General features: G+C 41.6%; 1 protein-coding gene across 1 annotated transcript in view; it reads right to left on the bottom strand.

Moving 5' to 3' along the window:
• Positions 1–24548, bottom strand: part of DIP-eta (Dpr-interacting protein eta) — a 127429-nt gene that overhangs the window by 28322 nt on the left and 74559 nt on the right. The window contains exons 6-7 of the mRNA XM_065222574.1: positions 15029–15157; positions 14818–14955 (exon numbers count right to left, since the gene is read on the bottom strand). Of these exons, the coding sequence (XP_065078646.1) occupies positions 14818–14955; positions 15029–15157 (267 nt within the window). The remainder of the gene's footprint in view (positions 1–14817; positions 14956–15028; positions 15158–24548) is intronic.

The following is a 24548-nucleotide window of genomic DNA, read 5'->3' as shown; positions in this document are numbered from 1 at the left end:
AGTCGATACAATTGTTTCCCTCTTCTATTTTGCATATATCTCTGAAACTTCTTAAGTAACTTTATAAATACTTTTGAACATCGAACGAGACATGAACATACACAACAATGTACATTTTTCTGAAAGATGTCTAAAATTGCATTTTGAGAATTGATATGATCCCCGGATGAGTGTGACTTATGATACCCTTTCATAACGTCCATTCCAATATTAATGTTCACAAATTTTCAATCCTGCGATCAACTGTGTCCAAATTTTCGGAGATCAAATCTCCCTAAATTGAGTATTTACATTTGCTTACACTCCAGTATCAAATGTGATTAAACCCATGAACATCTTAAAATAACATTTCAAGACTTAGTTACTACAGATGACAAGATAATCGTAAAAAAAAACAGTCGAAAAAGTTTAATTTTATAATCAAGCACTATTAATTAATGCATAATCTTCAACCATGCGTAGGCGCTTTTAACCGAGATTTTCTCTGCTCTCGACTTATTGTTCTTTGCAGCATTTCCACAGTTATTTATTGAGTGCTCTTTGCCAACCAATGAATGATTTTTATATCGTGTGGCATGTACAATGGTTATCTATGCCCAGGGAAGTCGTAAAATGTTTCAACCCGAAAGATTTCCTAGACCAGACCGGAAATTGTACCCGATACCTTCTTCTTGGTAATACTGTGCCTTATACGACTTGCCTATCTGAAGCCCCTATAAATATATATACATTCCGGAACTGAACAAGTAATATTTCTTCGGTAGCTGCATCTTATTCAATAACTTCAGGAAATTATTGCACGAGCTGAAAGTTACAATAATTAAATCAAGACCAACAATTGAAATGGCCTTAACTCCATTTTGTAAACAAACCTTGTAAGGCCATTTTCTCGCGAACCGAAGTCCGCAAAGGCAAACCAACATAATGAACAGGTAGGGGAAATTCTCCTCTACCCGATTGTGGTTTAGGTTTGCGAATGAATGTTTCGGTTCGCGAGAAAATGGCCTTACAAGGTTTGTTTACAGGAGGTCTACACTTCCCATAAAGCATATCAGTCCCATCTGGAAAAACAGCAAGCCGAGAAAAACGGTGTTGAAAATGTATTTCTCCGTAGGATCTTAAGGATGGGACAACCTAGTTTTGGAATTTTTCACTGTATTTTCAGAATAAAAAACGTAGCTTTCTAGAGCACAGTCTAAAATGCCGGTAGTTTATGTACAATTGATTCTAATGAATTGCTCATTTCTGACAAAACCCATATGGGACTGTTATGCTTTTATAGGCAGTACAATACTATACCAAACCAACCCTGCCAACATCAACCCAATGATATCAAAACAACCAGCTTACTTCCACTGTTCCATTAAACTAAACTTCGCAAGAGCTGAAAACTTTTACACTAAGCCATGTCCAAAGAACAAGCGGTTAAGATCCTCTTCCTGAGAAGAAATTGTGTGACAATCATACGAAAGGAAACAAAAGCCAGTAAAATGAAACTGTATGCAAATTGATGATGTTTCAGAAAAAAGAGCACGCTTCGATGATGCCAGGAGAATTTAAATTGGATCATTCTGAAAAGAGTAGCAGCTTCACATCACTTTGTCAGTGATTTGCACTACAGACTCATATACGTCTGCTCAAGCAAATGACCTTATTATGGAATGTGATTTGCACTTCCATCCTGATGTTCGACGGGGCTCGTGTGGAAAATGGAAATCCTTTCGCGAATTTCATAGTCGAATATATGTACAACCTTGGCAGAGAGTGGCTACGAATAATTAAATTAACCTAATTTCGGGTCAATTAAGATATTATATTTTCTTCGATTTTTTCCTGGCACCGCGCCAAGGTACCGTGCTTTGATTTTCGCTTTCTGCTTTCACGGTGTATAGGGTAGAGAAGATACATAAATTTAGCTTATCAATTTGATATCCAAGGGAAAACCTACCCTCCTAGTGACCTTTTACCATGAATTGAATATGTAAGACTTGCGGAAACGTTTCAATTTGCCCGCTTCAACTTCACGGTAGGCGTAGAAACCGAGCTAATTATCAATTCCAGTAAATTCCACGCACTTGATGGATCAACACATTCGGTGGGGTAGAGTTAGCCATTGAATGAAAACCAAATAAATGTATGCGAAGACAAACACCGACGGTGGTGGCGTAAACTGAGGTACACGACTACCTCCTTTAAATTGAGATTCACACATTAAGGTGATACGATACAGAAGCCTGGGCTGTGATGCCACTTCGTTTTTTGCAGCAGACAATTAATTATATGATTTGAGTAGTAGCTATACTGAAGATCCGAGAGATGTCGCCCATTCAGTGGTAGGAAAATCATTTTTGCAGTATGGGGAATATCAGAAAATCCACGATTTGTGACTAAACATGCTTTCACAGAAGGAAACAAATAAACGAGTGTTTACCTTATCACCATAGTAATGTACTCGTGCAATTTTTGTGCATCTAAAACTGCTCATAAAGACGATAATAAATAAAAACTGAAAATTTTCATGCATTTCCAAATGGTTTCCTACCATTCCCATACATTTGACTGGCCCTCTGGATGTGGATGATGTCAAGAACAACAAAACATGATTAATTATCTGCTACCTAATAATAAAACTGCTTCCCCATGTTTGCTGTGACGCAGCAAATATTATGATGCAAATTTAATGCCTGAAATCACAATAGTGTCCGAGATTAGCTCCCTAGAAAACTCGAAGTGACAGCATCTCAGAAACATTTCATGCCTTGGACAATTATTATCGCAATAGCTGGGGTTCTTTTGCACGTCGTACTATACTGGTTGTTTTCTTGGGTAAAAAATACCCATAGCTTTACAATGTCTACACATTTTGTTTAGCTAAAATGTGCTACATTGTTTTTTTATCGTCTTCCCTATCCTAAGTCAAAGAATTGCTTTACCATGATCATAGTATAGTAAATTATAGATGATGTTTTCAGAAAAGTTGCTTGAAATCATACAGTACCCAAGAATACAACCACATATAACGTTAAAATAAAAAGTATGGTTCTGAATTTAAGTTTGATTTTAAACATGCTTTAAGGAGACATCAACCACAAATAATAATGGCTTACATATTTTTTTCCTGCCAAATTGCCGTTTCCAACCTTTTTTTTTCAAACCGCAACAACGAATAGAAGATTGGGAATCAACCTCGGTGGAAAGCGACCTGAGTATTGTCACTATCAACAAGGCGTAAATACACAAGGACTAAGATGTGTTCCATGGAATTTTGAAGAAAAACCTGTCACCCTAGGTTGAATAACTCAAGGTTAGGGTTCGGTGGTGGATCAGAATCCGTAACACACCACGAAGAGGTGATCTATCCGTGTAAAAGTGTATACTTTTTATTTTTTTATTTCTGCATCAACAGGCTCGTGGCTCCAATGATGGGTAGTTTACATTGCTGACTGTCATGTACATAATAAAACATATAGTAAAATCTAAAGGGTTATACGGTCAAAATTTGGTCAATATCAACTTGACGTATTTCTTTCAATTTTGCATTTAAAAAACCTGAACACCCCTCATTTTGAAGGTGTGTGTGTGTAGAATGTTGCTCCTATTTTGATTTTGGCATTCACTCTTCAGTTGTCAAAATGCCGTCCAAGCAAGAAGAGCAGCGTATCAAAATTTTGCTCGCGCATCGCGAAAATCCGAGCTACTCGCACGCAAAGTTGGCAAAATCGCTAAAAGTTGCCAAATCAACCGTTACAAATGTAATTAAAGTGTTTGGGGAACGTTTGTCGACAGCCAGGAAGTCTGGATCGGGGGGAAATCGAAAACCGGAAGCCGCTGAGACGACAAAGAGAGTTGCCGGTAGTTTCAAGCGAAACCCTAACCTCTCTCTCCGAGATGCCGCAAATAAGCTGGGTGTATCGTCTACAACCGTGCATCGAGCCAAAAAACGAGCCGGACTATCGACTTACAAGAAGGTAGTGACTCCAAATCGCGATGATAAACAAAATACGACGGCCAAAGCGCGATCCCGGAGGCTGTACACGACGATGCTGACGAAGTTTGACTGCGTGGTAATGGACGACGAAACCTACGTCAAAGCCGACTACAAGCAGCTTCCGAGACAGGAGTTTTATACGGCAAAAGGAAGGGGAAAGGTAGCAAATGTTTTCAGCACATGAAACTGTCAAAGTTCGCAAAGAAATATCTGGTTTGGCAAGCCATCTGTACCTGTGGCTTGAAAAGCAGCATTTTCATAGCTTCCGGGACTGTCAACCAAGAAATTTACGTGAAAGAGTGTTTGAATAAACGTCTGCTGCCTTTCCTGAAGAAACACGGTTGTTCCGTACTGTTTTGGCCGGATTTGGCATCTTGCCATTACGGTAAAAAGGCCATGGAGTGGTACGCCGCCAACAACGTGCAGGTGGTTCCCAAGGACAAGAACCCTCCCAACACGCCAGAGCTCCGCCCAATTGAGAAATACTGGGCTATTGTCAAGCGGAACCTAAAGAAGACCAAAAAAACTGCTAAGGGCGAGCAGCAGTTCAAGGCAAACTGGCTTTCTGCGGCGAAGAAGGTGGACAAGGTGGCTGTACAAAATCTGATGGCAGGGGTCAAGCGTAAGGCCCGGCAATTCGGATTTGGAAAAGCGGAAGCCTAACTGAATATTTTTCCTGAATTTTATACTAATTGAACTTGAAAAAGAAATTTAATTTGATTTTTTAAATAAACGATTTCACCGATTTACACGCGTTTTCCCTTGACCAAATTTTGACCGTATCACCCTTTAAAAACTACTGTAACTCACGTGACATGTGAAAGTCAAACACACATTTTTTTTTTCCTTTGGTTTGTTTTTTTTCGTCGATCTTGTTTTCCGTGCTGAGCACCAATGCTACCGACGTGCCAGAAAGGCAGCTCCCACACCTGGACCCTACCTATCGACCCATCAACTCATGAACCGGGGACCAACGGCTTTACTTCCCATCCGAAGGAAGGCGTGATCAGAGATGTTATTGCCTCAGAACATCCCGGCGGCGCCTACTGGGATTAAACCCAGGCCTGCTGGGGTGAGAGGTAATCACGCTTACCACTACACCACCGGCGCCGTTTAAGTCAAACACACAGGCAACTCGGTTGAATAATCTTTGGAGACCGATGATAGCGCTATGCAAGCCGTAGTTAGTTATAATAAGTGGCAATCGAAGCATCTGGTTGTTTTTCAAGGACCTAGGCTGCACATTGATGTTTATTTGTTCCAATAAAGCTGGGCAATCAACTCGATTCTGGAGAACATCAGCGACAAACATAGCTCTTAGAGTGTCGCGACAAGTGTTGAGAAGTTCTGGGTGTATAAATGGACATCGTTTCTCATAGGGGGGGGGGGGGGGGTATTGAAATGATTACGCCACGGTAATCGCCGAAGTACGTAGCGAATAAATATGCATTGAACTGACTCGATTCGCTCAACTCCATTATGATAAAAAAAAGGTTCAAAACAGCTCCACCATATTCTAATGTAGATCGATATAACGATTTAAGGCAGTACACGTCAGTGAAATCCTTAGCTATCCTAAAGATCTGGAGGCTTTGTCTACCATGGATGAAATGTGCTGTCACGTCAGTTGTGAGTCCTAGATAATACCCAGGTCCTTCACGCGACTTACTCGTTCAATTGAATTACCCAGGAGAGTGTAATTGAACTTTAAGGGCTCTTTTTTGCGAGAGAAGGTGAATATCGAGCACTTGTAAGGATTTACTGTCATGCGGTTCACTGAATCCATCAATCTGATTTTGTAGAAACATAGCGTCAGCATGCGTTTGAATCTTATGAAAAATCTTAAGATCATCAGCGAATGACAAACGAGTTGTCTCTAGCACAAAGTTCAGATCGTTGAAATAAATTAATAGTGGTGCCGGAAGTGTAGTGGTTTGCGTGATTACCTCTCACCCCAGCAGACCTGGGTTCAATCCCAGTCGGCAACACCGGGATGTTCTGAGGCATAACATCTCAGATCACGCCATCACGAAGGGAAGTAAAGCCGTTGGTCTCCGGTTCATGAGTTAATGGGTCGATAGGTAGGGTCCAGATGTGGGAGCCGCTTCCCTGGCGTCGATAGCATTGGTGCTGAGCACGGAAAACAAGATCAACGGAAAACAAATCGAGGAAAAAAATTAAGAAAATTATTGGCCCTAGGTGACTTCCTTGAGCAATACCTGAAGTTTCTAGGAAAGCGATCGAATTGCAATCCTCTTAGCCATTCCAATTTAGCGATGGTGATAGCGTGATTGATCTTGTCAAATGCTGCTGATAGAACGGTGTAGATTGCATCGGTCTGATGTCGCTCAACGTACGAGGTGAAGCATGGCAGGTTTGTAGTCGTTGATAGGTTGAAAACGAATACGTGTTGGTCTTCATGGTGATACTGCTTACTGCTTGCGATAACAGTGGCTCCATAACAACTAATTCGAAGAGTTTTGAGATATCGCACAGCGCGGTGATTCGACGGTAGCTGTCTACCTCCTTCCTGTCCCCTTTCTAATGAACTGGATACATTTGTGCGTTCTTCCAGCAGATCGGGAAGATTCCAGTGCTCAAAGACAATACAAAGAGATGACTCAGAGGATTCAGTAAACACTTTAAGTGTTCCTTCAGGAAAACGGACGGTATTCCGTCTGGTCCGGCATTGCAAGACGATTTCAGCCTGGGTGCTACCGATTAGATGAGAGCTTCATCGACCGGGATTTCATTCAGTACGTTATTGTAGACGGGTACATTGGAAGCAGCTATAGCAACTTGTTGGGACGATATACTCTCGTTGGCAAACACGCTGGAAAATTTATTCGCGAAGAGCTGGCAAATTTCTTCAAGGCTAGATGCAACGTTAACTCCTAACTTCATGGTAGAAGAGAGACCTTTCTCTTTACGCTGGTCATTCACGTACTTCCAAAAACTCCATGGATTGGACATGAATTCGCGCTGCAGGTTCTGCTGGTAGTGGGATAAGCTCTCCAGTGTTGCAGTGTTGTACGTCAAGTTTCCGAAGTGATCTAGTGCGGTATCTCGTAAGCCGTCTTAACGCAGCTCTCTTGATGGATTTCATCTTACGAAGACTTTTCGTTTGCCACGGATGACGATCTTGATCTCGATGGCACATGCCTATCGATAACATATGACAGAACATTAGCAAAAGTCCGTGCGGCCATTTCCACGTCGGTGCTATCGAACACAGCTTCCCAATCGATGCTTGATAAGACCTCAGCGATACTATTGTGATCCGCTCTCCGGAAATAGTAGGTAACAGTAGAGAGACTATTTGTGGATTCGATGATGCGACTTTCCTCCAAGGTAATCACTAAAGCAGGGTGATGAGCGGTATTCTTCACCAGTGAAACTGGTGCAGCAGATAATGGAGGGGCTCAGTAATGTTCACTGATAAAACAAAGATCCAGCGTCCGGTTGTTTTTATTTACGAAGTTGTTGATTTGCAGTAGCGTAGCTGCACTGTAGCTATCTATAAGTTCACTAGCTCCAGCGTGCAGAACCGAATGTTCTAGGTCAGGATGGAGAAAACCGCTATAAAACGGGCGCCATGCAACTCCCGGAAGATTGAAATCTCCGAGAATAATCACTTCATCCACTGCAGAAGCATTTTCGAGAACGGTCATACCCGACTGCGCATGAGAACGTATGAGCGCATAATCGTGGGTACGATCGGGAGGGATGTATACGGCACACAGGAAAAGCATATGATCGGCCAGTTTTACTTCAATTCAGATCTGTTCGATACAATCCCACAGAGCGTTCTCGATCATTCTTACTTTGAGTTTGGAGTTACGAGCGATTAACACACCTCCGGCGTGGGACTTGTGGCTGTTGGTTGCATTGCGGTCGCAACGGAAGACCTGATAATGATCAGAGAATAGCGAATACGTAGTTAACGTATACGAATCATAGTTAACTGTCTTCAGCCAAAGGTGACACAGATTCAAAACTAGACAACAATCACATCACTCTAAATGGAAATTTTTCCAGCTGGAGATAGAATCGAACTCTCATCTGTGAAACACAAAATATGGCTAAATGATTGGAGCCTCTAATAATCCCGCAGACCACATTGAAACTTATATTTTTTACCCTTCTTACAAAGAAGTGTATAGATATCACTTGAAAAACCGACTATCGATCCGAGGCCCGGAGGGCCGAGTGTCATATACCATTCGACTCAGCTCGACGAGATCGGTGTGTGTGTGTGTGTGTGTGTGTGTGTGTGTGTGTGTGTGTGTGTGTGTGTGTGTGTGTGTGTGTGTGTGTGTGTGTGTGTGTGTGTGTGTGTGTGTGTGTGTGTGTGTGTTTTTTTTTTTTTTTTTTTTTTTTTTTTTTATAGTAAGGTTTAGGAAAGCTTCAAGAAGCCTGGCCTGTAGTGAAGGTGGCACGGTGTGGTATCCACTAGTTGCCTAGTGCAGCTCCACTAAAACCCATTCCTTACTCTCTCCTCTGCCTGGATCCCCCCGGGACCACTGTGAAGCGACTACTTCGGGGGGTGGCTGTGCTCATGCACTTGTCGTACTCTCAGCGCTAGCTGGCGTTGCTAGATCGCTGCTCTACTCTCCATTTACGCTGCAGCTCTGACATAATCTGTGTGACTGCCCTGCTGACGGCATTCCAAGAGTCCTCCTCTCGACACATTTCATCAACGACATTCTCCACGTTAAGGACGGGCATCTCCGTTCGCACTGCCTCGAACCTTGGACAGTCAAAGACCACATGCTCCGGCGTTTCATCGACGTTGCCACACTCCGGACAGAGGGGTGACGCTGCGTGTCCGAACCGATGCAGGTATTTCCTGAAGCAGCCGTGGCCAGACAGGAACTGCGTTAGGTGGAAATTGACTTCTCCGTGTTTTCTGTTCACCCAGGTCGAAAGAATCGGTATTAGTCTATGTGTCCATCTACCGTTCTCCGTCGTGTTCCACTCCTGTTGCCACTTAGCCAATGACTCCACTCTCACAACTCTCCGTACTCTTCCGGCTTCTCTCTGCCTGTAGCACTCACTGTCCTCCGCCAGGGTGATGCCGATAGGGATCATACCGGCGATAACGCATACTGCTTCCGACGAGATGGTTCTGTACGCACTCACGACTCGCATGGCCATGAGCCGGAACGTACTGCTCAGTTTCCTTTGGTTCTGCTTCGTTTCCAGCGCTGGAACCCAGGCTGGACCTCCATATCTCAGTATCGATGATGACACGCTGGCCAGAAGACGCCTCTTGCTACTGCTGGGACCAGCGTTGTTCGGCATGATTCTAGCTATCGCGTTGATGGCCTTCGAAGCCTTCTCACAGGCATATTCGACGTGGCTGTTGAAGTTTAGCCGGTCATCGATCATCACTCCCAGGTATTTTAACACACGCTTCGAGGCTATGGTGTGCTCCCCGACGGTGATTTCCGCCCGCTGTACCGCTTTACAGTTACTGACCAATAACACTTCCGTTTTGTGGTGGGCTATTTGCAGCTTCGCTCCTTTCATCCAGTTACCAATCATGTCGATTGCCTCGGTTGACAACACTTCCACCTCTTCCAGCGTCTCGCCTGTTACCGTCAAGACGACGTCGTCCGCAAAGCCAACGATCTCAACTCCTTTGGGCAGTTTCAGCGTTAGCACGCCGTTGTACATCCCGTTCCAGAGCGTTGGACCAAGGATGGAGCCTTGTGGAACTCCCGCTGTGATCCTAATCGATCTCTGTCCCATGTCTGTCTCGTAGACCAGAACCCGGTTCTGGAAATAACTCCTCAGGATCCTGCACAGGTAGTCAGGGACCCTCATTCTATGCAGTGCTTCGGCGATGGCCTCCCAGCTGGCGCTGTTGAACGCATTCTTGACGTCGATCGTTATGACGGCGCAATATCGATCTCCTCTCCGCTTCTGTTTGGACGCCTTTTCAGCTCTCTCGACCACTGTCCGAATTGCATCCACCGTCGATCTCCCTTTCCGGAATCCGAACTGCCTCTCCGACAATCCGTGCTCACTCTCCGTGTATTTCGTCAGCCTGTTTAGGATGATCCTCTCCAAGAGTTTTCCGAGTGTATCCAGCAGGCATATAGGCCTGTATGATGCTGGATCCCCCGGCGGTTTTCCTGGTTTCGGCAGTAACACTAGCTTCTGTATCTTCCACCTGTCAGGGAAGTGACCCTCGTTCAGGCATTTCTGCAGCACCATCCTGAACATGTCCGGGGATGACTGGATCGCCGCTTTCAACGCTACGTTGGGGATTCCATCCGGACCGGGAGCTTTCTTCACCTTCAATCCTTTCGCCACTATTACGAGCTCCTCGTTGGTGATTTCGACGTTATCTCCCTCTCTTTCTCCGTACGGTGTAGGTGGCCAGGTTGTTGGGTCGTGCTTCGGGAAAAGTCCTTCCGCGATGACTTTCAGCTTCTCTGGGCACATTTCAGCGGGCATCGTTGGACCTCTGATCTTCACCATCACGACTCGGTATGCGTCGCCCCAGGGGTTGGCATCAGCGTCTTGACACAGCTCCTTAAAACAGTTCGACTTGCTCTGCTTAATCACTCGTTTAAAAGCGGCCCTGGCCGCTCGAAACACTTCTCTTCGTTCCTCTCTGTCTGCTTCCGTTCTTGCTCTCTGAACACGTCTTCTGGCTCTGAGACAACTAGCGCGGAGAGTACTAAGTGCCTCGTTCCACCAGTAGACTGGACGCCGTCTGTTATTTGGCTCCAGTTTCCTCGGCATGGTCGTGTCACATGCTCTCACTAACGTTTCTGTCAGCTCGTCCGCATTTAGATCTACGGGACTCCCGTCCACACGAAGTGCCTCAACGAACAAATCCTTGTCGAAAGCTTTCGTCTTCCACTTTCGGTCACAAGTTCTCGTCCTCCGTACTGCCACAGTATTCCGTTGACCGATGCCATATCGTATCGCCTGATGGTCGCTATGGGTATATCCTTCGCACACTCTCCAATCCATGTTTGCCATCAGCGACGGACTGCAGAAAGTAACGTCGATAATGGATTCTCGGCCATCTCTGCGAAAAGTGCTGCTGGTGCCTTTATTGGCCAGCATAACTTCCAGTTTTGCCAGAGCTTCCAGCAGACTGTGCCCTCTTGCATTGGAACACCTGCTTCCCCACTCCACTGCCCAAGCATTGAAGTCTCCTCCGATGACTACCGGTCGTCGTCCGACCAGCTCTTCGGTAAGTCCATCAAGCATCTCGTAGAACTTCTCAATCGTCCATCTGGGGGGTGCGTAACAACTACACATGAAGATTCCGTTGATTTTGGCGATGACGAAGCCTTCGTATGAGCTCGCAACCACTTTTTGAATGGGGTATCTGCCCATAACTTGTATAGCTGCCATCCCAGCTCTATCCGCAACCCAGTTACCGTTATCGGGAGGGACTCGATACGGTTCCGCAATGATTGCAACGTCGCACTTTGTTTCTGTTGTCGACTGCCACAACAGTTGCTGAGCAATGTCGCAATGATTGAGGTTTATTTGGGTTACCTCCATTACTGTTGGCCTGCCATCGCCTTTTTGTATGCTAGGCATTTGAAGCCTCCCGTCGTATGATCGTTACCGTCCTCTTTTTTGCAGAGCATACACCTCGGATGCTTCGTGCAGCCTCTTGCAATATGGCCTTTCTCTCCGCATTTCCTGCACAGATCAGATCTGTCAGGGCCATTGCAGTTCCTCGCCTGGTGACCGAATCCCATGCACTTGAAGCATCGCTCCAATTGCTTGGTAACCCGAGGAGTGGCTTTCAGCGAGCACAATGACCAGCCAACCTTGACCTTGCCCGTCTCCAACAGCTTATTCGCTGCAGCTGTCGAAAGCCGTATAACCGCCGTTTGCATGCCGCCGTACGCCTTCCTCATGCGGATTGACATCGGGACATCTCCCAGATCGCAGTGCACTCTCAACGCACTTCTTAGCTCCTCTTCTGTGGTGATCTCGTCCAGGTCCCTGCACTCGACCACTGTCTCCTGGGATAGAGCTCTTACGCTCGCCCCTTCGCCAAGAGACTTTTCGACGAGCTCCTTGAAGGCTGAGCTCTTGATAGCAGGATCCTTCTTCAGCTCAAAGAGGATCTCGCCTTTCTGGGTTCGCCTGGTTTTCACCACGTTCTCTCCTAGTTGCTTCAACTCCGGATCCTCTCGTACCTTCCGGAGGAGTGCTGCATACGACGTTTTGTCCTTAGCTTCGACGATCAGAGCATCGCCCTTACTTCGCTCCCGACGAGTCCTGGGTATCACCTTCTTCTGTTCAGCTTTCTTCTTCATGTCTTTTTCCTTCCGTTTTTTCCACTTCTCCTTTGGCTTCTCGACGGTACGCCAGCCTTCCTCCTTGTTGTCTTCTTTGTCGTTCTTGACTTTTTTCAACTCCTCTTCCTCTCCTGGAGTTTCCCTTTTCCTCTTCTCCGAGCGTGGATTTCGAGGTCCCTTTGGCGTCTCCTGTATTTCAGCTGCTGCTTTCTCCTTGGCCTCGATCAGTGCCCTTTCGGCAGTTACGGACCTCGTCCTCAGCGCATCCTGTTCACGTTCGGCAGCAATAATGGCGGATTTGATGCCCGTCACCATTTCCTTTATTGCCTTGTGGACGTTGCTCTTATCCTTGATGAAGTCATGGAGTTCATTGATCCTCCTCCTGACCTCCATCAATTTGGTCTTCCCAAGCTGCAATCCTTCTTGGGGTGTGCTACTGCTGGATTTCGGTGTGAACACCTGGCTTAGCATAAGACCTAGCTCTCCTTGGTGTCCTTGCTGCTCACCTTGGGGCTTACTGCTGCTGTTGGAACTCGCTGTTGCCTCCAGGTTCAACACTGGTGATCTCTGCAATATCCCGCTCCTTGCGAACACGTTCGCTCCTCCGTTTTCAATTTCTGGCGTCTTGCCGTCGTCCTTCATATTTTTTTGGGTTTTCTCATTTTCTTCTTTTTTGTTTTTTTCTCCGTTTTTCTCCATTCTGTTGTGTGTGTGTGTGTGTGTGTGTGTGTGTGTGTGTGTGTGTGTGTGTGTGTGTGTGTGTGTGTGTGTGTGTGTGTGTGTGTGTGTGTGTGTGTGTGTGTGTGTGTGTGTGTGTGTGTGTGTGTGTGTGTGTGTGTGTGTGTGTGTGTGTGTGTGTGTGTGTTTGTGTGCGTGTCTGTGTGTGTGTGTGTGTGCGTGTGTGTGTGTGTGTGTGTGTGTCTGTGTGTGTGTGTGTGTGTGTGTGTGTGTGTGTTGGTTTGTGTGTGTGTGTGTGTGTATGTGTGTGTGTATGTAACGAAATGAATGCGCTCACGTTTCTCAGCAACCGCTCAACCGATTTGGACAAACTCGGCGCCACATGATAGGTCTTGGGGTCCAATTGAACGCTATTGACCGGTTTTGGAATCGGTGAACCGGTTCCGGAGATATGGCCGGAATAAGATCGGGTGAATATGGGCCTTCACGCTGGATTTAACGGAAAACGTATCAAAACCATCATGCGACACATCAAATTACTACAGAATTCAAAAATAAGATCAATGCAAGTCGTGTTAAGTGTTCCAGACCACATTGGACACACTTGGACATGTTCCGGCTACCCCGGGGAAGTTGCTTGAATATGAATTGAATTAAAACCCATTAAATCACATTAAAATACGATGATAAGGTGATTGGTAGCCTCACCAAATAGACTACACCCGGATATATTCCGGGTACCCCCAGGCAGTGGCGTAGCGTCACTGGATGACACGGGGGTGGGGGGCTTGGTCACTGATAATGACAATAAAATAAATAAACTTGAATAAGTAAGAAGGGTCTGATCACACCATAGGTGGATAAATTCGGGTTTTTAGTTGTACATTTTGTTCTTTAGATCGCTTCGCATGTCTACCTGCGACATGTTTCACATCAACTGGAACAAAATTTGAAGCTCTTGAACACAAAGTTGTAAAACTATAACAAATCCCTAAAGTTTGCGATGAGTATGCAGTTTTCGTCTTATGATATAGCTTTTACACCTTCTTTGGTAACTTCGCTCGTCAGTTCCTCCCCTAAAAGCGCTGTAATATTCTGGTGAAAACATTCCACACAACCGACATAACACGTTGCTTTCCCCCAATCGCTCGTGTCGTACATGTACTTATTAAAGTAAAAAGGTGAAAAGGAACATATCCTTTCCCCTGCCATCGTAACACATGGGTCACACATTGTCAACATCCTCAACCTTAGAACGCTCTCGGAAGGTCTAAGAATACATACACTTAACATCTGAACTTGAACTTTTGAAATCAGTCCAACCCTATTAGACTATTATTTTTTCTTCCCCTACTCAGGCAGCCCAGTTGGCTCAATTCCGATTCATTTAGATCTCGAAGGAGCCAAAAGTGAAAGTATCCATGTCTAAGTGTGGAACATGTGTGTTTGTGTGGATGAGGTGTTTGTTTGCTTTCATTCAGGATCATTTTGTCAAGCTCCTTGCTTCCTATTTTCCTTCGGTGTCACGTAACGCCGATCTAATCAGCAAAACGTGATATGAGAAAATTATGATGTTACTGTGTTTTCAACGGAGACACAGAAAACGAACGGGACAAATGAGATTGGCTACATTCTGGGATAGGGTTGAAAAGAAGATACCCTTACTATTTGTTTGATAATGCAAATTGGAGACGATTTCCAGCAAGAACACGTGTAAAAGTTTTCAAAATCAGCATACCACCTGAGAAACTGGAGAAATTTTCGTAATGATCATAATAGCATAGATAGCTTATGAGAAAATTTGATAAGCCAATTTTCAGATGGGAGCATCTCTTTTTCCTTTTTGCATAATTAAATTATCATTACCTTGAGGCACTATATCACCCTTCTCTCGAGTCCAGTAATTGATTGACTTTGGATATGCCTCTGATTGGCATTCAAGAGTCATACGCTGTCCTTCTACAGCGCCAACCAGTTGATTCTGCACCGACATCATGGGAGCAACTGTGAACGAAAATAGATTTTCTTTATGCGTCCATAACTCACATGAAAATTTTCATTGGACTCAAAAACTTACAGTGAACAATTAGCATGACTCTCTTGCTAACGGACGGCGGGACTCCATTCGAGGCTATGCATAAATAGGCACCCATGTGCAACCTGTTGACCCTTGGTATGCTCAATGTTGGTCCTTCAACGGATTGTACTATAGGCGAGATAAAAGGGAATAAAGCAAACGTTCAACAATCGGAATAAAACAGTAAGCAGAATTCTAAAATTTATGTAGGTTAGATGTATCAGTTATGGCTGTACGTTTCTATTATGAAGTGTTCCAATTATGGCCTATGTGAATCCCAAACAAAACAAAGAAGGTGGTGAAAAATAAACCCGTTGAATTATTGACCTCATCGCTGCATGCCCGGACAGACCAAGCTGCTGCAATTGTGCTTTGTATTCTTCGGTGGTAATGGTTTGATAACTCGAATAGAACATATTGTAAATATACCATAAAACTTACTATTCCAGTAACATAGAAAACAGTAAAACAGTAAATTCTAATGTTTAATTGTCCAATACATATAAAATAAAACATATGATTATCGACCATAACATTTATGGTAAATTTATGTTATATACAAAAATCAATAGGTTGTTAGGTACCTTCACTATACAAAAAAATCTTCGAATGTTATGTTTTTCTATTGTATGATTTTTGTACTGGAGAAATATTTCATCGATTTATTTCAAACCCAAAAATAAAATTTAGTGTGTGCTGTCATCTGCAAGTTACCACTGAAAGTACACTACTACTGCTTGTGCCATCTACAATGCCTCTGCAAGTGCCATTTTCTGGCCACACGCTCACTGGTAGAGGATTTGTGTATAGCTGTCATGACCTTTTTTACTTTTTGCATATTGGGATTTGCACCAAGGAACTTTTAAGTTCATTTTATTGTATTATCCTATTATCTCTGCCACTAATTCACCTGTACTTATTAGTAGGGGATAAATTAGATGCGGAGAGATGATACATACACGCGGCCATGCATTTGGGCCTGAAAATCAACAATTTTCAAGTGTTTATTGTTTCTGTATTTTGTTTGTATTGTTTTTATTGTACTCTTTTATATTGTTTACAATGAGTTATAATAGCCATGCAACTTATTGTATATTTATTGTACGAGTTATGTTTCTTACTCGATTACTTTGAATGAATAAGTCGAAGTAATATTTTTTGTAATAAAATGTGCCATTTTTAAAAATTTCACATTATTATAAATATAAAATTAAATTTATTGTTAACCATAAAGTTTATACTATGCTTCCAATATAACCCATAAACTGTATCATATATTTTTATGAGGGAAGTAATCATCATTTCTCACGGTAGTGTGGTGTGTTCTTGAAACAATAGATAATACAAACACGTTCGATAATGAAGGGATAACGCTTAGCTCTTGGCTGATTGGAGTAAATGATCAGTGTGCCAGCAAAGCAAAATGGAAATTATATGGAAGAAAATGTAATCGTACCGAATTATCGTACAGTTTTTGATTTGGCTACACGCAAACCAAACATCTATTACAATGAATGTTAGTTCCGTTTCCTATTATCCTCTGTTCATGAACATCGCAACGAATGTTAGGAATTGACCATGCAGGCGATGTAATGGTTTTTCGTCTTTTTTATTTCGTGTTCTATCTACGCTTTCGACTATACCAGTAAGCTTGTAGAACGACGCACATTGTAGAACATTGTAGAACGACGCACACACTTGCCTCGAATCTCTCCAGCAGAAAAAGCATACGAAGTCGAGTGTGCGAGAAAATAAGCGCTTCATCTTTGCTTTTACTCCCAACCGGTGGATGTAAGATTCGCTTACAATTATGTGGGATTCATCATCAGAGGATGTAAGTGGAGACCGCAAGAGAATTGGAGACCGAAAAATGTGGAGTGTATTAGTGAGTGAAATGAATTATGTCGTAAAAAATTGGAAAAAGGTTGCCGACTGGGACTCGAACCACGAACGTTGTGATTATCAGACCTGTGCTTTCTCCCCTGCTCACTCCATGCTTCTGAATATGGATAGCCTAAAAGCAAACAAGAAGCGCTTATTTCCTCTCACACTTGACTTCGTATGCTTTTTCTGCTGGAGAGATTCGAGGCAAGTGTGTGCGTCGTTCTGCCATGTTATACATAAAAATCAAGGCAAATGCTTGCTTGTGTAGATGAAAGCACAGACAGAACACGAAATAAAAAAGGCAAAAAACCATTACATCGCCTGCAAGGTCAACTTCTAACATTCGCTGCGATGTTCATGAACAGAGGATGATAGGAAATGGAACTAACATTCATTGTAATAAATTTTTGGTTTGCGTGTAGGCTATCCATTTTCAGAAGCATGGAAAAAGCAGTGGAGAAAGCACAGGTCTGATAATCGCAACGTTCGCGGTTCGAGTCCAGCCGGCAATTCCAATTTTTTTTTCAATATAACTAATTTACCTCACTAATAAACTCTTAATTTTTCGATCTCCAATTTTCTTGCATTGGACCGCAGCTAGGTATATCGCATCCTCGGTTCATGCGGTCTCCACTAACATCCTCTGATGATGAATCCCACATGATTGTAAGTGAATCTTACATCCCCCGGTTGGGTGTAGAGGAAAATATGCGTGGAAGCTTCGGCAATGTGCTCTCAGGCAATATATATATGTGATCGTGATGTATTGATTTGGTGAGTACGTTCCAGTTGAAAATGTTCTTATACATCACACATATTTCATTGATATTGAATTTAAACTGGTTCCACGTGGTTGCCTCGATCGCGAGTGGTCTGTTGCTCGGATTATACGGTTGAGTACGTGTGATACGATTGTAATCGAACTTGTAGGTTTGGCTCTTATCCGATTGAATTATGATGTCATAGCTCACCTAAGGCGAGAGTTAATTACACTTTAAACCCATTTGTGCGAAGTTTTGTGGCGTACATCATGTTGCGTAATCTCTGTAGAGCCTGAGTAAGGTCGCATCGGTGGTTATGATCCGGAAGAATGACACGTAGTTGTGGCGGTTCAGCCAAGGAGAAAACACGTTTAGAAACACAATAAAGTTCGTTCGAGATCGACTTATAGATGTGCAATATGTGTACTGCAATGCTAGATATTGATCGATAATCATGGTTGATCCTTCCGAGGAGATTTTTTTTTGTGTATACCTTCATTATTATGGTTTTCTTAATTTCATTTATTTTGTGACCGTCGTCCACTGTTCATTCACTTCAATCAGTCAAGAGCCGAGCTCAAACATTGCATGATCGAACGTGTTTGTTTTATCTCTTTCTGTGAACAAAGTTGTTGCTCATCGCAAAAACCAAACAATAAAACAACACGATCGAGGTCATACCGGAACAAAATGAAATTCAAGAGCACGCCAAACACCAATGTATCAGCAAGGAGAGAACAAACCATTTGATTGATTAATCGATTAAGTTTTGTTTAATTGCTTTCGAAACTCTATTTATTGACTGGAAATTTTTATTTATTTTTAAATTATAAACTAAAGGTCCTGCTGATGATCCCAACCCCTGAATCGAAACGATGACGATGATTAAACTGTAATTTTTCTTCAACACGCAAAAACCGAAACAAAGTTATCGATTTGCAAAAACTTATTAAATTAAATTAAATTACCGTGCACGGGATACTAAACTAATCAATTGCAATCAGTGATGCACAGCCAAAAATCTTCTATAGATATTTAAAAGATAAGTAAAAAAAAAATAATGTTTTGACTAAAAATTATATATTTTTACAGCAAATTTGGTTCATTGTACTTCAAGAAATAACAGGTTGAACAATCGTAGTCTAATATGAAACGATTTACTAAAATAAATCGATCTTCAAATTATGTATACAATTTCAGCACTTTGAACTTTAATGGAGATACACAAAAACCACGGTGTATCATTTTACATGGCCTTGGCATCGTACCGAGATCTCGATAGCTACGATGAATAACGTTTCAATTTCAAGAAGCGGCATTTCTTGATCAACGTGGGAATTAGGCCGAACGACAACAATCGTAAATAAATGCAAATTTTTCACAAACTAAAGGCTAATACAATGAATCAGATTTGAACTAAACTATCCACTGAAAAAGAGGTATTGTCTATTTGAACAACTTTGTAGAAGACTGAATCGTTCTATCTAGTATAGTTCAAGAACTACAGTACGCAACGCAACTGCTTGTGTAACTTGTTTGCACCATGGAACAACAAAGTTACCCGAGCAGTCGCGCTGGTGTACTGAGTACTCTTTCACTATTTAAAGATTTAGTTTTCAGCTATTTTTTCAAAATATTTCTTCGGTAAATCTTGGGATAACACCCCGACCAATTTTAATCGGATTTTTTGAGACTTTTTCCAAAAAGCTGCACTAGTACGATTGCTGGAAAGTTAATGACTTTTCACTCAGTTCATGAAACTTAGGTTTAATTCAAGCAAATAGAGTATAGAGCAGGATCAGAGTTCACTGAAGATACACACAAACATTTGAATTCACACCAATGAGTTTATTAATTGAAATTTCGTGTTTCTCCTTTCGTTTTTGTGGTGAACAAATCAGAACCGCTTTTCGCCTAAATTCAAATCTACTGCGTATTACGGGTCTATAGGAATCTCAAACTCTTTTCTATAAGTTGCCTAAAAAAACATGTTTCTCAAGTGAATGCAGGGTTATTAACATATGAGCAATTTGACCATTAAATTTAGCATGTTAACCCTGCTGATGTTTACCTAAATTCATCTAAATCAGCTAGAAATATTATCAACCCAAAATGACAATCAACATCACGAGTGCTTGAACAATGTAATATTACACGAAAGCTTTATTATGTAGAGTAAATGATGGCTTCGGCACCTATTGACCGTTTTCGGCAACAAATATATAAAAGCTAATTGTGCTGTATTTTCTAAACCAAAACACTTCGCTGAATGTGTTTAAACGATTATTTTGTCTATCAGCTTCAATATGATTACATTTTCACGACTGAGAAAACCTATTTTTACTCAAATGAAAAACACGCAATACCAAATATGGTTGATTTCGAGTTGTCGATAATAGAACAGCTGGTTAACACGGAGTTCAAATGGAAAGGCTGCCGAAGAAAAAGAGGCTGTTGACAATAGTCCTACTCAACTTAGAAATTCGAAACGTTGTAAACACGTTTTCACACCGTTTTGGGCAAATAAAATATAGGATAAATGTCTCCAATGTTGGCCTATGGATCTAAGATTGGGCCCATCGCTAAAAATCTGCTATTTATCAATTTTATCTAGATGAAATGATTTTTGGTTGCTATTGAAAATTAATATAACAAACGCGCCACATGTATATGAGACGCTGAGAAATTGCTAATAGAAGCGCGGACGCTGCTTGGATTGACGAGAATATGCAAACTCCCCTAGTTTTGACCAGTGATAGTGTGAAAGGAATTGTTTTCTCTTGCTCACATTTCAGCTGTGATGTTTTCCAACTCTGATCAGAGCCCAGGTAGAGTTGCCTTCCTGCCTTAAGTCATTGTCACTTATACGTGGCGGAAAAGATAACGACGTTAAGGGGGTATTCCCAATCTTTTGCCTTTTTTCGGCCTGTTTTTCAATTAATTTTTTTTTCAAGGAAAATGAATAGTAATGCGCCTAACTCTTTGGGATTCTTGTTTATTGAACATTAAAGTTTACAAATAATTTTTTTTCGACATAAAAAAAGACATTATTGACGTCACAAAATGGCGGCAAACAGACCCCTGTTCGCCGCAAACGCCTGGACGGGCGAAGACTTTTCTCTGGAACGGCTTCATCTGAAACAGATTTCGTGATGAAATTAATAATCTGCATAAGATTCTCTGGAGCTTCTCCCGTTGGCAGCAAAAAATCTTGCAAATTAACAAAATGGCGGCCATATGAAAAAACAGGCGATTTTTAGCCCGCTTTTTTGCAGCTTTAAAGTGCTTCAAACAATGTTAAATGTTAATATTATTGGCTGAAAGTGGGAGAAGCTCCAAAGAATTTAATAAGGAACAAAATGCGCAAAGATTCAAGTCAATATCTCTTATAGTTTCTGAAAAAAATCTTCGCCCGATAAAAAAATGTGGTTTCGAGAAAAACGCGTTTAAAGTTTTGACTTTAGTTAAAACCATTTTGGGGGTTCTTACCATTAGTCAGCTATGCGTGGACACCGAATTCGCTGATCGGAAAACGGCTTGGGGGATGAAAGTATATAGTCTAAAGTACAAAAAAACGTGAAAAAAAAATTAGATTTTTTGAAAAAAAAAGATCGGGAATACCCCCTTAAATTAACAAGTCGACAGTGAGCATGCATAAGGGCGTATACGTGATGATCGATTCTCTTTATCGAGTTTCTCTTTGCATTGCTACAGCTAAGCGAAACAATTTTCTAGAATTTGTTCAATGCAGAGTTGTAACAGATTGTATTGGCTATCAAAAGTAAAGCAAACGCACCGAGAAACGAAGAGCATCGATCGTCATGTTTACGCCCTTATACATGCACGCTGTCGAGGTAAATGAATGAATAATCAAGATTAACTTGTAATTTACTGCCAATCCTTCAAGTTTTTCAATCGCATAGAATGTTCATCTTCCAATATGAAAGAATACACGATGCTTTATTAGTAGAACAGTAGATCAATTTCAAGTCAATTGATCCTTTCCCCAAACAGCGCGTCATCAAACCGCATCGGTGCCAAAGTGGTGATAAATTTTCAATTGAGATGAAAATTGGATTGAAATAATAAAGTTGTCATAAAACAAAATTATTTTCCATTTTTCATATTTGTGCTCGTGCTGGCTTTGGGGGTCGGGAGAGAGGCAAACGACAAAAATATAAACGAACGTGGCGAATGCAAACAAGCTGTCTCAGGAAAACCAAACAATGGTACCACCACCCCATACCATCACCGTCTGGCGATGATTTTCCACGAAATGCCTTATTGAAATCGAAACAGTGTCACACAAACCGAAACTTGCGTGTGTATTTACAAGCAATACTGTTTGTTTGTTTCAATGGATTAACAGAGGGTTTCAAGCTTTTAACTCACGTAGGAGTTTTAGCGCCCATTGTTAAACTGAATTAAATCCAAAATAAATAATTCACATGGCCGATGATATAATTACTTCAAAACTAAGACGAATTCGACTAAAATTACTCAGAGGATGGAAAAAATGTTGCTCGATTTTTCTCAAAAATCAGCTTGAATATCAGGAAAATCGATGAAACGACGAGTAAACTCATAGGCTGATAGTCGATTCTCCTCAAATCAAGGGACATTTGACTCATCCACTTAGTAACCCATTAATTACAATTTTTTTGGTAGTCCCTTCCCTTCCCAACTAGGGAGTTTAACCCTCACTCAATTTAAATTACTATTAAAAATTTCACACTGCCGCACTCTAACGGAACTATCAAACTCTATCCTCTTCATGACTTTCTCTAGCAAATAAATTTCGCACTAAGAAAACTGGCAAGGTGACTCGGGATGATGCAGAATTGGCTAGCAGCGGCTGCTGAGCCATGCCAAGGTAGTCCAGAAGAGTGCGCAAATAAAAAAATCTCTAAAAGTTCTTGTTTTTTTCATGAGTCAAATGGAATATTTTTTATGAATTTTACAATTTGACTTCGTAGAATTTATCTTATTTCAAACAAATCCCGATATTGAGATGATTTTATGCGTTCAGATTCTAAGTGCATCATGCTTTAAGTCTATTTTTTTAGGGTTGACTGTATATGCATTAGGGTGGGTAAAGTTTGTATGGTGGATCACAACCCCCTGTTCTCCATTGTTCTTTCGATCTGTATTAAAGTCCTTAACAACTGTGCCAAATTTGAACATTTGAACAAACTTTAAAGTTTGTATGGGAAAATTAGATCGCAAATAAATTCATTCAAATTTGGCACTAAAACCTTAAAAGTTGAGTATGAATTGATTACATTTATTGAATGCAATTTTTTTTTCCTTGATTTGTTTTCCGTCGATCTTGTTTTCCGTGCTGAGCACCAATTCTACCGACGCCAGGGAGGCAGCTTACACACCTGGACCCTACTACCTATTGACCCATCAACTCATGAACCGGGGGCCAACGGCTATACTTCCCTTTCGAAGGAAGGCGTGATCAGAGATGTTGAAAATCCCGGCGGCGCTGACTGGGATTGAACCCAGGCCTGCTAGGGTGAGATGTAATCACGCTTACCACTACACTACCGGTGCCGCTTTATTGTATTATAAGCAAGGAACATATCGCCATTCTCGTTATTTAGCCGTATTTATGGCTTGATCAGTATGCATTTGGATCGATGTTATATTATTTTATTATTTTATTTCCATGGGGTAACCTAAAATTTTAAAAGCAACCGATATTAAAAACCACACAATAGCCAAAAATTACAGTAACTCAAATAACATTTTCTAGAATCGCTCAGTTGGTCACATAGCACGCAATGAAGAATAACCCTAGAATTGCATACCGTGTATTTGAACAAAACTACCAAGTCGCGATATATCGCGATGTATCGGTTAGGAGCAACTGATAAAATATGTTATGAGCCATCATGCACAAATAAAAAGCGATAGGTACCACACAGAAAGTAAACAAAAGTTCGTCCACTCCACCCTGTTTCCCATTTCGTATCCTTCATAAGACAGGGGATGCCAGTCAGGCGTGAAATGGACCATCAGCTCTGACAAAATCCACACCTCCCCAGGCTACTTTCAGAAAGAAAGAGTCAACAAGAAGCAGACCAGAATAAACTCTTCCAATTCAATCGTATCGGAGGCTCTCCCCTGCTCCTTTACTTAATAAAGTGAAGGAATTATTCTCCAATTGAGCCTGTCAGTATTGATTCAATTATTCCATTTGTGTGTTTATTTTGATATCGATTCACAAAATCGTTTATCATATTTGCTGAACAAATAATTTATTTCCCCTTATATGGAAACAGGAGGGAGCGTCATCATCCATTATTTTCGTACGGCATCGAGCAGCTTGACAGCATCCAATCAATGCGGACCAGCTAACCAGCTAACATTTTTGGGGTACTCCTACAGTATTTATTCAAGCTAATGGATTTTAATAGTGGAACGAAAACATGAATTGAAAAGGCATCAGAGTAATTTGTGTCGAAAACTTTGTCACGGGAACTATTATGTCTTAATGGCTGTATAATTATTTAAGTTTTAACACACTCTTGATTTAATCAATACAAATGCCTATGTATTCCAGAACGTTTTATTTCATCTAGTTGATTAAAATCAACAAAAGCTGAAATGTCTTATATTGGTTGCATTAGGCAACGACTTAGCTTACCTATCTTAAAACAGAGAATAAAAACATAAACAATCAATTAGGTAGCATATTGGCATATAAATACTCGAAGAATATAAACAAAATCATTTGAAAAAAGAATCCTTTTATCCATTAAAATATAAAATGTTTAATCGGCAGATGATTTCAAACCTTAAAATGTTTTCAGTAATTTATAAGTCTTGAAGTAGCTTTTTATTTAAGAACAATGCATTATAAAATA

The sequence above is a fragment of the Ochlerotatus camptorhynchus genome, unplaced genomic scaffold (assembly GCF_037179485.1).
Source record: "Ochlerotatus camptorhynchus isolate MF236.1 unplaced genomic scaffold, CSIRO-AGI_Acam_v1.1 ptg000176l, whole genome shotgun sequence".
Taxonomy (NCBI): Eukaryota; Metazoa; Arthropoda; class Insecta; order Diptera; family Culicidae; genus Ochlerotatus; species Ochlerotatus camptorhynchus.
Note: the sequence above shows the minus strand (reverse complement) of the source record. Positions and strands in the feature narration are given on the sequence as shown.